We start from the raw sequence: 14,250 nt of genomic DNA, 5'->3' as shown, positions 1-14,250 counted from the left end.
ATTATGGAACGCCAAACGTGTAACAAGTAAATGATAGATCGCTGTTGACGAGTATTATCGTAGACAAGTGAAATATGATTGTCAGCTCAACTTTCAGACCTATCCCTGACATTTATATTGAAGACAAATCTGTTTTAGTGGACGTTTGTTGTGAATTTCAGATTGTTGACGTACGGATATAGAGTAGCTTTGTTAGATATATAGAGTCTATGTCATCGTTGCACGTGCATGGCGTAGTTCTATTAATATTGAACACCTGGTGGTCTATATAATGCATGAAATGTTATTTAATATAATAAATTTGTATCATAAAATGAAAGGGGGTGTGGGGGCAACAAACAGCAAAAATGATCAGGGATTTGAGTTTTTACGAATGACGATACTTACCCTTTGGAATAATACATTTAGAGCAAAGAAGACGTGGGCGTGAACTGCAGTTGGATGAGTGGGATTGCAGTATTAAAACCTTATTCATTTATGCAAGCAATGTGTTAATTTGGGTGCATGTTAAAAGTACAGACTGGTTTTAGAGAGGAACAAATATTATAAACGATAATCAGGAGGATACTCTTTCTGATTTGAGTTTTTTAGTTGCACAATTATTATTTTGTTAATGTTAACGTAAATTCTAGTATAAAACTAAAACAACAACCACAATGGAAACATACAGTGTTGTCATATAGGCCTATACAATGCACACACTTGCCTTTAGAGTTACTTTTGAGAAACAAGGTATACAATCATATAAATAGGGGACTGGGTCTGAAAGTATATCAAGTTCTTTGGTTGTCGTTCATGCCAAGGCCTCTATCTTGGGTGATTTTTCTTACTAAGAAGTACCATAGAAATAGGAATCCTTTCAACCCACCCATGTCTCTGTTCCGTATGTTGAAGTCTTGGTTAGTCTTGATTAGTCTTGATTAGTCCTGGTTATTCTTTGTTAGTCTTTGTTAGTCTTGGTTAGCCTTGGTTAGCCTTGGTTGGTCTTGGTTGGTCTTGGTTAGTCTTGGTTAGTCTTGGTTGGTCTTTGTAAGTCTGGTTAGTCTTGGTTAGTCTGGGTTATTCTGGGTTTTTCTGGGTTAGTCTTGGTTAGCCTTTTTCAGTCTTTCTCAGTCTTTCTTAGAGTATGCACAACATTGGGAAGACAGTATTTTGTGTAACATTACTATTATAACATTAACAAGTTACGTTGATTTCAGCCTAAAATCATATAAAACTGCACATACTGTCGATATCCTGACGTCTTCGTACTCTATAAGGAGAACCAGCCATTAATAACGACGAACCATAGTCTGAAACCTCTAATCGTTCGCTGCTGGAGTCACGTGATAAACATTGATCAATCAGATGACTTCGATGGTTATTTTTTGACAACACGTTAGCTAATGTATTCTCCATACGTGCTCGATCCAACAGTACAGCGTATACAACGATGGGTTCTCCGCGAAAGACGGGTGAATGCTGGGCAGGCGTCTGGATGAGTTCGAAGCCAGGTGGCATGGTCCATTCAAGCATGATGTCGCTTATAGCTGGCTGTAGGGCTTGATTCAAAACTCTCATAACCTGTTTAATAAGAGCGAACAACAGAAACAAGCTAAAATGTCATTTCTTATAGTTCCAGTGTGATTATTTAATGATATTTAAGATATACAAATATGAATTGTGGGGTTCTCTTTGTTGTGGCCGCAATTACAGAGGAAGAAAAATGAGAATCAAGCGTGTTATGTAACCCACTTATTCATCTGCCCGATTACGTAACATATGTTATCCGGTATTACGGTTACATATATTTATAAACGTTTCATCAATATCAGCGCCATTTTGAAACCAGTGAAATTGTTGGAAGTCACAGACAACAAAAGTAAAAATTACATTAAAATGGGAAAGTCTGGTGTTTTATGTTCCGGCAATACAGCGATCGACTTGTGCTTAGGTTAGAAAAGGACGCATACTACGAAGAATGACCGTAAAGCGAAGAGCCGGAAGCTAAACACGTATACCGAACGGAAATTTCATTAATGAGAGCGAGGTAAATATTCAGATCGAATGCACCAAAGGGTTCCACAATGTCCAGTCTGTTAGTTTAAGTATCACGAGGTATATATTACTGGTGGGCCAGTGACGTTGGTTAATACAAAACAGAAAAAGAAGGTCATATGCTTTTTTTTCGCCTTAAAAATTGACTCTTTATATAATTTCGTTTTAGTCCTATAGTTTTAAATAAAATATATATCTTATATATTACCTTACTCTGCATTCGTTCGCCTGTAGCGATAAACTCAGCACGCCCTCTGCCAGCTTCCGCTAGTCCCTCTATCAACCTTCTTGATGCATTTTCACCAACGCCAAAAGCATGCACTCTAAAAGAAAGTTAAAAAAAAATTGTTTATTTATGAATTGTTACTAAGCTACGTTCCTTACATATAAAGCACACGAATCAAGAGGATACATAACCGGGTGGGAATATGAAGTACTTGATTATGTATTGGTTGTTGAATAAATAAAAAGGATAGTTTATGTAAGATGATGTAGGCTCAAACAGGTGAATATGTTTACCCTTTCATATTGCTAACATATTCCCAAGTCTCAAAATTGCTTCAAGTTAAGGTTCGGTGGCTTCCGTTCTCTCAAAGACGTTCAGAAGTGGCAAAAATAGAGACTATATTTCCTTAGTGAGCGAAAATGTTTTGTAGAGTTGGGATGGTGATGGGTGGGAGGGAGGGAGAGAGGGAGAGAGAGGGTGAGGGGATTGGTGTTAACTGTTAACTCTTTCTTCGAGTTTGAGCATCTAGTAGCCATCATTATTATAATCAAATGCAGAGAAGTCGAACACAAATTCTTTCAGATAAAAGGAATAAAAGTTGCTTATTCGAGCAGTTTAAGTTACCTGCTTTGAGTAAGCGATTACATTTCGACATTCATACTGGCGCCACAGCTTTATTACATTTGCCCCGTTTCACTTACACCATCATTAGGCTTAGCAATATTTTTTTTTATAATAATGGGCTTCATATTTCATATTGAGATACAATGAAACAACGTAAACTTCTCCATAACGAGGGACCCTAATGATAATGATTATTACTCTTGATTAATTGCGGATGCAGAACTGAACTCATGTTTGTGATTTTTACAAGACAAATGTTCTGTAAAGATTTACTTTCAAGTTCATGATTGATCGATAAAGAATCAAGTTTGAAATCATATCTCATCAATGCACTCTGAATAAAATGATTTACCGACACATGGGTTGTTCAGTGAATCAGCTCTTTTCCTTTTTGAATTAATAAGACATCATAGAAAAGAGATAAAAAAGAAAAATGACTTTTCCCGTTTGCCATTGTCGTGATGATGCTGATTAACCACGTGTTGTCATACCGGCAAGTTCATAAATAAAAATTGATATATCATTCATGCATAATACATCATATCATGATGTTAACTAATCAGTTGTTGTCAGATGTAAAAATTCATAAAGGAGAGACTTTCCAAAAAAACTACTTTAACACATGCTGAAGTTGTGCATAATTCTTTACAGTGTGTATTGTATGTTCGTTATTGCTGATGTTTACAATACAATACAATACAACACAACACAATACAATACAATACAATACAATAAAATAAAATACAATACAATAAAATACAATGCAATACAATACAATACAAGACAATACAATACAACACAATACAACACAATACAATACAAGACAATACAGTACATGGTCAAACACAATGCAATTCGAGATGAGATCGCGTAGTATCTTGCATGGTTAACCTTCGATCACTAAGCAGACTGTTTAAGCATTATGTCTAGAGAGCTGTGCATTAAAACAGCTCCCGATATAAAAAACAGAGCGCAAAAGAAGCGCGCTCACAAACTGAAGTTAACCATCTATCCATTATTTTTAAAGTTATTGGTTGCGTAGGGGGATGGGCGGTTATGCAAGTATCCCACATGTAGTGCGTCACAGGCTTTGGATTTACCGGCATGTACAAATCGGACTATGTTACTGTTTCATAACAAGCACTTCAGCTACAACATATTATTACACGTTTTAGCTAATATCTGATTTCAAATGGATTAATCATAAAAATTAAAAAAAGGTGTCAGGTGATTATTGAGCGATATAAGTACAGTAGTTGCAATGAATCGCTGCTGTCAACAGACCACAGCATTTTTTTCTCAACATTTCGAAATTCACGAAGAAATATAACACTATGGAGCGCCAAAGGGGAAATAATTAGTCGTTGCTATATATGTAGTAGCATCGGATGGAAAACCGCCGCATCCAAATCAATCGCAGAAATCAAAAGTAACTACTTTGGACTCTCCATACGATTCGGGGATGCGCAGATTGCACCAGTGCAACACAACTTAAAATTGGCTTATGTTGCATTGGCACTGGAAATCTCTACATAGTTGCCACACTAATGATCTAATCCGCAGCCCCACTCTCCTTGCATTAAGCATGTGACCGTATGCTCATCGTCAAAGGTGTATCTGCAATCCCTTAGAAAGGGGGGTGGGGGAAATACTTCACATGGTCTTTAGCCGAAAGGCCGAGAAGCGAATCAAATGTGTACCACGAGTGGGTTAGAAAGAGAATAGATAGCCTATACTAAAATGATCTTAGCCAAACGTCTGCTTACAGAAACTTGATCTAAAGAGGTCATAGTGGAATCCTAATTGGCGACAACGTGCCAAACATTAACCGTATTACCGTCCAGAAACTATTTTTAAACACCACTGAAAATAACACGTCTTTCTCGAATTTTTATTTTCTCTTAGACCTAACTGCGTTCCTCACCTTTTAGCCTAACCCCTTTTGGTTTCTATTTGTAGCCTCGCCCACGGTCAGCCTGTGTGTTATTTGTCTTACGTGAGGATATCATGTGAAATCTAGACAAACTCTTAGCTCTCTTTGACGTCAGAAGGAGTAAATAACCACCCCCCCCCCTTCGTCTGTGAATATGAACGCAAATGGTTTAGCCAAAATAACATATCAAGTCTCCTGGGAGTAACTAAAAATGTTAGGTTGAAATTAATGCTACGTGCCCTTTGAGCATTTTCATGATATTCGAAATATTATGCAAATGAGTTATTCATTCGCGAAGGCAAAGCACAGTTTTTCTAGAATCTGACGGCTTTTTTTACAATTCATTGTTTGTTGATGTCTTTATTTCTGAAGCACAAAACACAGAAAAGGCAAATCCCAGAAGGAGAGTATAGAGGAAGATATATAGAAAAATAAGTCCCAATTCTAATTTTATGGCGGTTCTATTAAGCTTCAAAGACAATCTTTTTTATGTTTATAGGTAGTAGTATGACATTTAAAACGTTTATATATGTATATATATAGATATATATTTAAAATATAGGTCTTGAAAATGTTCATATTTCAATTATATACATGTGTTAACCAATGAAAAAACATTTTAATATCAGTGATCCGGTTGATTTTATGGATAGAAACACTAAATTGAAGAAAAAAGCAGACGTACCATAGAAAAATCTTTGAATGAACAGTGTGGTATAAATAAGCAGGCGCGTATCCAGGATTTTCTAACCCGGGGGGCGCGAATTACCATCTAAGCGGAGCGCCACCATCGGTTGGCGCGGAGCGTACAAGAAAATTTCTGGTTCTGATACCCCCCAGATCACCGGAAACGGCACTTCTCGGGCTTGAAAATGACCAACCAGATGTACACTTTTGCCTGAGTTCCCAAAAGTTTTTTTCCATCCATAACCTTTTTGAAGATTGTAACCAGTCACACAACATGTTCGACCTGATTGCATGTCCTATGGATCATTGCTTTTGTAGGTGATTCTACGTCACGGCCCACAATATCCGAAAGCCCCACTTTTGAAGGTTTTAAGCCCATTATTTGTTGAGAATTTGAAAATTCACATTTCTCGTGAATAAAAATCACTTCAAAACATACCCATAATGTTGCACAAAATTCAATCTATGGACAACCAATATAGAAAAATCTCCTTGAACCCCTAATAGACAGGTCAAAATTGCACGAGTAGAAGAAAGTATGATGAAGAATGTTGGTGAGGAAACTGTCGAAAATTCCGACACAGTTAATTTATTGGTGTAGAAATATTGCAACCTCTTATAACGGCTATTATAAAACTTGGTTGAAGGAAATGAAAAATAGCCTATATTTCCGATATCAGGTATATCGAAACCGAACACTACACACATAGGCGTAGGTCCCGTAGGAGGCGGGGTCTGCAGCCCCCCCCCCCCCCCCCCGCAACCAATTTTTCCCATTTTTTTCGGGCACCTACTGAAAGAAAAATAAATAGCAATTAATAGCTTAAAAATGATCTCCTTGGTAATTAAAATAAAGTTGTAAGCTTGGCCGACATAACTACTGTAAAAGAGAGTTTTGACATAAATGGATCTGTATGCTTTTTCTCCATCTACATAAGACATTTGGTTGTTTACACTAGCATCCGGCGGTATACTGTGCAACTTTCACGGACCGTGCGGTACACGATGCCATGCAATGTAATGACCGATGCTTACTTATATGATATTGGCATCGTCATGTTGAACGCGCGCTTCTTGCGCGAAAAATTTCGGCTTTTTTTCGGGCAAGTCGTTACAGCCCCAAATCCAATTGGGCTCCTACGCCTTTGACTACACACATAGACAGTTTTTTGAGGCTGTTCATCGTGGAACATGCATTTCAATGCCTCACTGATATGATGTTATATCTGCTCTTTGCTTTACAAATTCGAACAGGCGTGTAGCGAGTAATTGCCAAGGGAGGGGCGAAGCCTGTAGGCAAACTATTTAGCTAAGCGAAGCGCCACCATGTGTTGGCGCGAAGCGTACAAGAAAAATTTTGGCCGAAAATGCCTCCCAGATCGCTGGAAATGACACTTCCCAGGCCTTGTAAGTTGCATCTAAGCATTGTCTATTTTGAAATTACTAGCGATGTCATAAAGAAAATTTGCTCGGGGGGGGGGGGGCCGGTCGCCCCCTTCCCGAAATGCGTCATGTTCCCCGACGACTCGGTCGAGTTCAAGACCAGCCACAGTTGGTTCCATATAGCACAATTGTACTACAATTTGTACAATTGTTTAAGGCGTCCATACACACACGCGTTATGATAGACCATATATAGTATTTATATAGATACATTAGGGAGAGAGGAAAAATGGAAACGTCAAAAATGGAGTTGTCGGTGTAAGGGGTAGGGTGAGGCGCACACCCCCTCCGTAATCCTTGATCTGTCACTGGCTACCCTGTGTATATAATAGGGATCAGCGCTTAAACTATGACTATTCCTCTTTCTCTTCCCGAGGTCTTGGCTATCTTCTACTCCCTCCTTTTCTTCTTTTTCTCTCTTTTTTCTTTTCCCTTCCTTTCTCTCCTTTTCTTTTCTTCCCCCTCCTTTTCCCTTTTTTCTTCTCTTTTTTTTCTCTCCTCTTTTCCTTGCCCGGGGGGCGCGCGCCCCCAACGCCCCCTCCCCTGGATACGCACCTGATAAGTACTAAGTAAACTAGTAAATTAGTAATTAGTACTAAAAAGCTGGGGCAAAACGAAAACGAACTTGAGAAGGACGAATTGTTAGTTGATATTTTTATTTCTATCTAACTCGAAAGATGAATTCAGGCAGAATCTTCATCTTGATATGTCATAGTTCGCGAAAAGGGGAAAAGTGCTTGACACGTTAGTTTCTATAGCTTTTCTAGTTTTTAAGATATTCATACATATGCTCTTTTTATGTCCACTTCATTGAGTCCATACCCTCATCAACATTTACGTTATATCTTGACATTTTTAAAACATTGACATTCTTTAAATAAAACTGTGACTGGGTAAAGGCTCCATTTATGACGCATAAGCTCATATTCAAAGTCCAACTATTCACATGCCATTATTTAAAGGCCAATCTTTTAAAAGAGTTCCGCAGGGACATTAGCGTCAATCACTGTTTAACGAGATTCCGATCGCCCGAGATTTGATAAAATGTCACCAAAAATGTGTATACTTGTAAATTGCCTCTCTTACGGCTAAGCAGCTTTGACATTTAATGTCGGTCTGTTTTCTTCTGTTTCCTTTCTAAAAGCCAGTAAATGATTGCTCCGATATATTTTCTTTTGACAACAAGTTTCGGGGTAAAAACAATTTAAACTTGAGATTTGCGTAAAGAACTGATTAGTATTTTTAAATTTGTTTTCTCAGTGTCAGTAATTGGTATATATCTTGAGTTTCCATGGAAACATGGACACATTCATACCACGTGATAATACGTCGTGGTGAAAAACGTCTTGACATTCAAGTTAGATCAACGTTTTTAATATACATTTATAAATAATATTTCTTTTTATTTCTTTTAGAGAGAGAGAGAGAGGGAGAGAGCCGTTCAACCTACAGCTCACTCCGACCTACTTTCATCTTGGATTTTTGAACTTTATAATTTATGGATTTTGTCATATCGATCGATCAATTCAATTTATTAAAACAAATGAAAAGGTAACTGGGAAAGTGCATTTACGTAAATGCCAATACCTGTTGGAAATCTGTAAGACACGTGTGTAATGAATGCCATACAAGAATGACTTTATGCACAAGATTTATTTTTGAAATGTTGTAGACAGCTATAAAACACTGATTTTTGTACAATATATACAATAAAAAATTACAATATAAACAATAAATGGAAAATACCCATGCACTGTTTAGTCAATTTGAACAACACGTTAATTTGAAATTGTTGGAACATACCGTGGATTATATCAAAGGCCTAGTGCCTTAGGACTAAACAATAGGTGAAGTCTATTGTTTATTGTATTTAGACTCCATGCGTTTGCCATGATTGATTCGTGTCACGAGCGTCTAACAAACCAACTAACGTTACTAGTTAGTATTACACTAATAGTAGGTGCTGCATGTTGCAAATACAATTCCCATGAATTGTCCGCGTTAGGCTAAAGCAAGCTCGTTCGTGTCTACGAAAGTTTCAATACGCGCAATGAATATTTGTATTACGTCTATTAAGAGCTTATTTTCTTCAGAGTCCTATATGCGACTCAGAAATTACAGCCGCGTTACAATAACGTTAAGTACTCGAGCTTAGATTATTGTTCTCGTATCTTTACTTATACCAAGGGAAGCCCTCTTGAACTCGTACTCATGTTGTTGTACTCCTACTAAGTAAACCATTTCAAGAACATACTCCCTGAAGACATTTTCGACGGGAGCTTTAAGTTAAAATAACGAACAATGTTCTCATCAATATTACTCTTAAATTGTCTGTCACCCGAAATATGCTTCTAATGGTGTATGATATATCTATACTAGATTTCGTACATGTGAATACGAACAACATTGCCCATCTGGTTTCATGACTCTGTTTAAAAACCAACATTTCAGACATCTTCATCTCAGTGTAATTGACCTCGAATTTTAAATCTGAGATCGCTACAAAATTTAATAGCATTTTCCTTGAAGTTGGAAATGAACGATTTTTTTCAAATAAATGAATATTGATCTAGAGAAACGCATGGTAAAGGAGAGTAATGAAGTTAAAGAAAACCGATTTTTAATTAGCCAGTGCTGATGAGACACCGGAGCTGTGTTGAAAGATTGACCGATTTGAAAGGTGATAGAAATAAGTGAACTAAATTGAAAATTTAGCGAAAACGTCGATTGATAGGAATTGATGAACATGAATACACCTCTTGTAAGAGCAGGATATATACTGAAAATGAAGAGTTGATAAGTCAAATTTTCCAGTATGCAATGTGTTTTTTATAGGTGTACCACAATAAGGACAAACAATAATCAGTTTCATAAGTTAATAAGTTGTATTTCAACCGTTAGATTTCTTACAAACTATTGACTTTTAAACAAAATGGAAATCAGTGTCATACGTTGTATTTTTCCAGTGATATATTATATCATATGAAGAAAAATGACCCTTTCAGCGAACGAAACCAAACTCATCACACAACGCTACGCAAAAATCAATACCAATGAACATATAATCCGAGAGTTTCAAATGCCATGTTTACAATGCGTACCAAATTGTTTCAAGGACAAATGACAGAATTATTTTATTTTTCATTGGCGGTATATCCGGTCATGTCAATATGTAGTGAAAGCAACATACTTTGCCGGAGATGCTACGTGATTTCTAAAGCAATGGGTTAAGATAAAGAAGTAAGGTGCAAGAAGAGATGACATTCATTCATCATTGTTTAATATGAAATATTAACTTCTAATTTCTGCCCAAATGTCATTTCGGTGCCACGATTTCTTAAATGTAATCTCAAACTATTCATATTTTAAACACGAAGATACTTATTTAATGTTGAATCAAAACCAAGGGTACAGGAATTAAGCCTCATTAAACTAGAACTGAAAATGTGTTGGTGCTATCAGGTCTCAATATTTGCAAGCATGTTTGTCCTGTCACCTACCCCGCCGCCCCCCCCCCACTTCCCAAGAGAAAGAGAACTGAAAATGGGTTCATGGAGTTTTCATTTCCACTACATGTTTAGACAGAGTAAGCACTATCAACTCCCTCCTCCCCTCCCCCTCCTGCTTCCCATCCTCGAGTGTTTATTTCCTCTACAGGTCAGAAAGAGCACTATGAACTCCCGCCTCCACATCCCCATCCTCATCCCCGTCCCCCTCCCCGTGCCCTAGCCACTCCCACAACAAATTCTCGTCTCCCTTTAAATTTGGAGATTTCGCTGTGAAATTAATGCAGACCATGACAGTGGGGATTTGTCACTCCTAATGAAGTCTCATTTTGTAGGAATTCGTTAATGTTTCTAGTTTTATCAGAAAACGCAATAAGATAGATCTGGCCTTGAAATGTGATTAAAATTTCCCAGAAACCACGAGAACCAAATTTATAACATGCACTGAGTACATTTTGTGGTTAGAACTGGACTTTAAAATTACAGCGAACGTAAATTGCTCGAGGATAGCAATCTCGCGAGAAACATGTTTCTCAATTTGTAGAGAATGTAAAAATTCCTCTTTTTTTTTCATTGTAAATCTTGAAATAGGTTTTAGGAATTTTTCTCTCTTTGAAAATTCTTGAAATCCATTCTCATCATTCATTTCATGTCAACAACAATCATGATATTCATTATATTAATTTTATCGAGACATGGTTTACATGATTCACGTTTGTGGAAATACATGCATAAAAACGTTAGGATAATTCTGCAGTAGCCTATCGCAGTAGCGATCATCTCACTGTCAAGACCGGAAACTTGGCGCCTAATTTTCCTCAGCATTTAATACGTGTTTGTTATCAAAACTACAGTCCGAGCTGTATACTATCACTTCTGACTTAATAAAAACAAATTTTAAAATGTAGATAATTATTTCAAGGAGATCTACTGATCGTTGTGGATCGTTAAGAAGGAAAAAATCGATGTATTGTTTTGCATAGAGATTTTGATGAGTTATATTTGAGTTGTACAAAATATTGTATATAATGTTATTTAGTCAACGGCAGATATACAGGTGTCTTATACAGTTAATTGCTCCATTGATTTACAACCGAAATTGGTCACTTTCCAAGGCCGTTAGAGCAAAGATAAAAGTTTTCAACTGACATGTCCTATCCACAATTTTATAAGCTTGGTCTATCACAGCACATTCAACTTTTGCCACCATGACTCTTTAGATTTTGAGCTTGAAAAGTTCAAAATTTAGCATAGTGCTCCGCAGCCCATCTGCAAGCTCTCGTCTCGCTGCGAAAATTTTCTTGTTACACCCAGGATTTCCAATAAAATACCTTAAAGCACCTTCAATCCTCCAGATTTATATCCCATCGGTAGTTTATTTCACCCTCTTCAACATCCAAGCATGGAAAGGAATGATGATAAATGAACAAAAATGCCACTACAGTAATGAAGGTTATTTACAGGTCAATTTAGGATTACTTTCCGCGGTTAACCTATAAGGCGGACGTGCACTATTCTAATTTTGGTATGGTATACCAATATTATGAGTTCATCAATGAGCAAAAGAACAACTGGTATGAGTTCGCATATAAAGCTCTATTCGCGAGTACAGTCTCTTACCTTTGCACTATGGTATTTATAGACCTAACAAGTACTCCCGAGTATCACAGTGCAAGACAGAGTACAAATCCTCCATGATGAGAACTAGTACAAGTAACTATGCTAGAATAAGTATACGAGTACACTGTACGAGTACAAACCACCACGTCGAGTACGCGTACAGTTAACTATGCTAATATAAGTATACGAGTACGCCATGCGGGTACAAACCATGATGTCGAGTACGCGTACAGTTAACTATGCTAGAATAAGTTTACGAGTACGATTACAAACCACGATGTAGAGTATGCGTATAGCTAACTACGATAATATAGGTTTACGAGTACGTCGTACGAGTACAAACCACGATGTCGAGTACGCGTACAGTTATAACTATGCTAATATAGGTTTACGAGTACGCCGCACTAGTACAAACCACGATGTCGAGTACGCGTACAGTTACCTATGTTAATATACGCTTACGAGTACGCCGTACGAGTACAAACCAAGATGTCGAGTACGCGTACAGTTATAACTATGCTAATATAGGTTTACGAGTACGCCGCACTAGTACAAACCACGATGTCGAGTACGAGTACAGTCAACTATGCTGGAATATGAGTACAAATACGTACTCACTTCAACCAAGTTACCAACATTTCTCGAAATCTTTGCCGCAAATTAAAAAAGGCCGATTGTATAGGGTTTCATTGATTGCTCTTCAGACTAAGATAATCGACGGTGGGTAATATATATGACAAGCATAAAAGCAATTATTCTTAGTGTTCTCCCAAACATATACTACGTAATATAGTGTATTAATGAGTACACGAAAATGCGATATGTCAAATTACTTAACTGTATATATTGATATGGTTCGATATGATTTTTACCGTGTAGTATCAAACATCTAGTAGTAAATTAGTACAAGAGTAATCAAAAAACTGTTTTATAGTGTCAAACATCTGCAAAATACTAAAAAGTAACCCCACAACTTCATTATACAACTGCAAATACACAGTTCTTACTTCTCTTCTTGTCCAAATTACATGTGAAGTAAACAAATGTATAACGCTAAGTGTTATGAGTCATAAGGAAATGATGCACTCGTTGCGTGATTGGTTCGAACAAAAATTATCGATTTACATTAACTGCAAACCAAGTTGCGTGTGATTTAACGACTTTATCTAATTAACCCCACACTGGTTATTTAAAGTGATTCCAGTCATTGATTTAGCAGAGTATATTTACTATTATAATTACATCAATGGCATATGATGCCTACATTAGTCATAATTTCACGGTTCGAATAGTACTGTTCAACAAAATCAAAATAAGTGTTAGACATGTTTGCGTCAAAATTTACGTAGCAACCTATTCGTTCACTTCTAACTTTGTTAAACTTGTGCGTCAAATGTAGAAAATGCCAATTTTTTAACTCCAACAGCAAAACAAAAACATCCTTTTGACTGGGAGAGTTAATCCTAATAACTACTCTTAGAGCAATGAGAGTTGATCCTCTGTCAATTTCACTCTAATACGAGTGAAAGTATTCACACTATAAGAGATAAATTTGTTAAAATTACCTTTGATATCTAATTTTAATTGTTTAATTAACTGAAATAACTAACATTGAGTAGAAGATGGAAATCAATCATGAAAGATGTGACCATTTCCGAAAAATCGCAAAGAATGAGCTCCTATCTCTTTGAAATTGTAAATTTTGCATAGCCCTTCGTACTGTCTCAAGTATCGTTATATGATAACCTTTTGTACCTTTCACTGTGGTGTTTCGTTAAGGCCCCCCCCCCCCCTTGGTAAGCTTGCTATACCCCTTGAAAATATTTCACAAACAACCTCGAAGTCAATTTATTCACCACTTACATGAAGTCCCAATCAATATTGCTAAGCTTGCTCTGCACAAGAGTACGAACTTGTTATAGCATGTAGATCGCAGCCGGTAAATAAGTCTATATATTTATTGTGATAAATTCTCCCCTAAACCGTTGAATTTCTCTCTTTACCTTTGCTTGTTAGTATTAAAGAAAAGGTAATTTAGGTAAAAGGAGCTGAGAAGTCATGTTATTTAGGACAAATCTAATTGCAGTCCGTAACTAGGGCGGGCAATGAATATTATTGAGTACGCGAGAGTCCACCTTAAATATTCCCAGCCATGATCTCGACAGAGACGTAAT

The 14,250-nt window shown here is 37.0% G+C and overlaps 1 protein-coding gene across 5 annotated transcripts in view; it reads right to left on the bottom strand.

The window, feature by feature from the left end:
• Window positions 1-14,250, bottom strand: part of LOC139976438 (von Willebrand factor A domain-containing protein 5B1-like) — a 76,168-nt gene that overhangs the window by 11,098 nt on the left and 50,820 nt on the right. For all 5 annotated transcript variants that reach the window (XM_071985163.1, XM_071985161.1, XM_071985162.1 and 2 more), the window contains exons 3-4: window positions 2,246-2,360; window positions 1,227-1,563 (exon numbers count right to left, since the gene is read on the bottom strand). In XM_071985163.1, the coding sequence (XP_071841264.1) occupies window positions 1,227-1,563; window positions 2,246-2,360 (452 nt within the window). The remainder of the gene's footprint in view (window positions 1-1,226; window positions 1,564-2,245; window positions 2,361-14,250) is intronic.

The sequence above is a fragment of the Apostichopus japonicus genome, chromosome 11, assembly GCF_037975245.1.
Source record: "Apostichopus japonicus isolate 1M-3 chromosome 11, ASM3797524v1, whole genome shotgun sequence".
Classification (NCBI taxonomy): domain Eukaryota; kingdom Metazoa; phylum Echinodermata; class Holothuroidea; order Aspidochirotida; family Stichopodidae; genus Apostichopus; species Apostichopus japonicus.
This window is presented reverse-complemented; position numbering and strand designations above follow the sequence as displayed.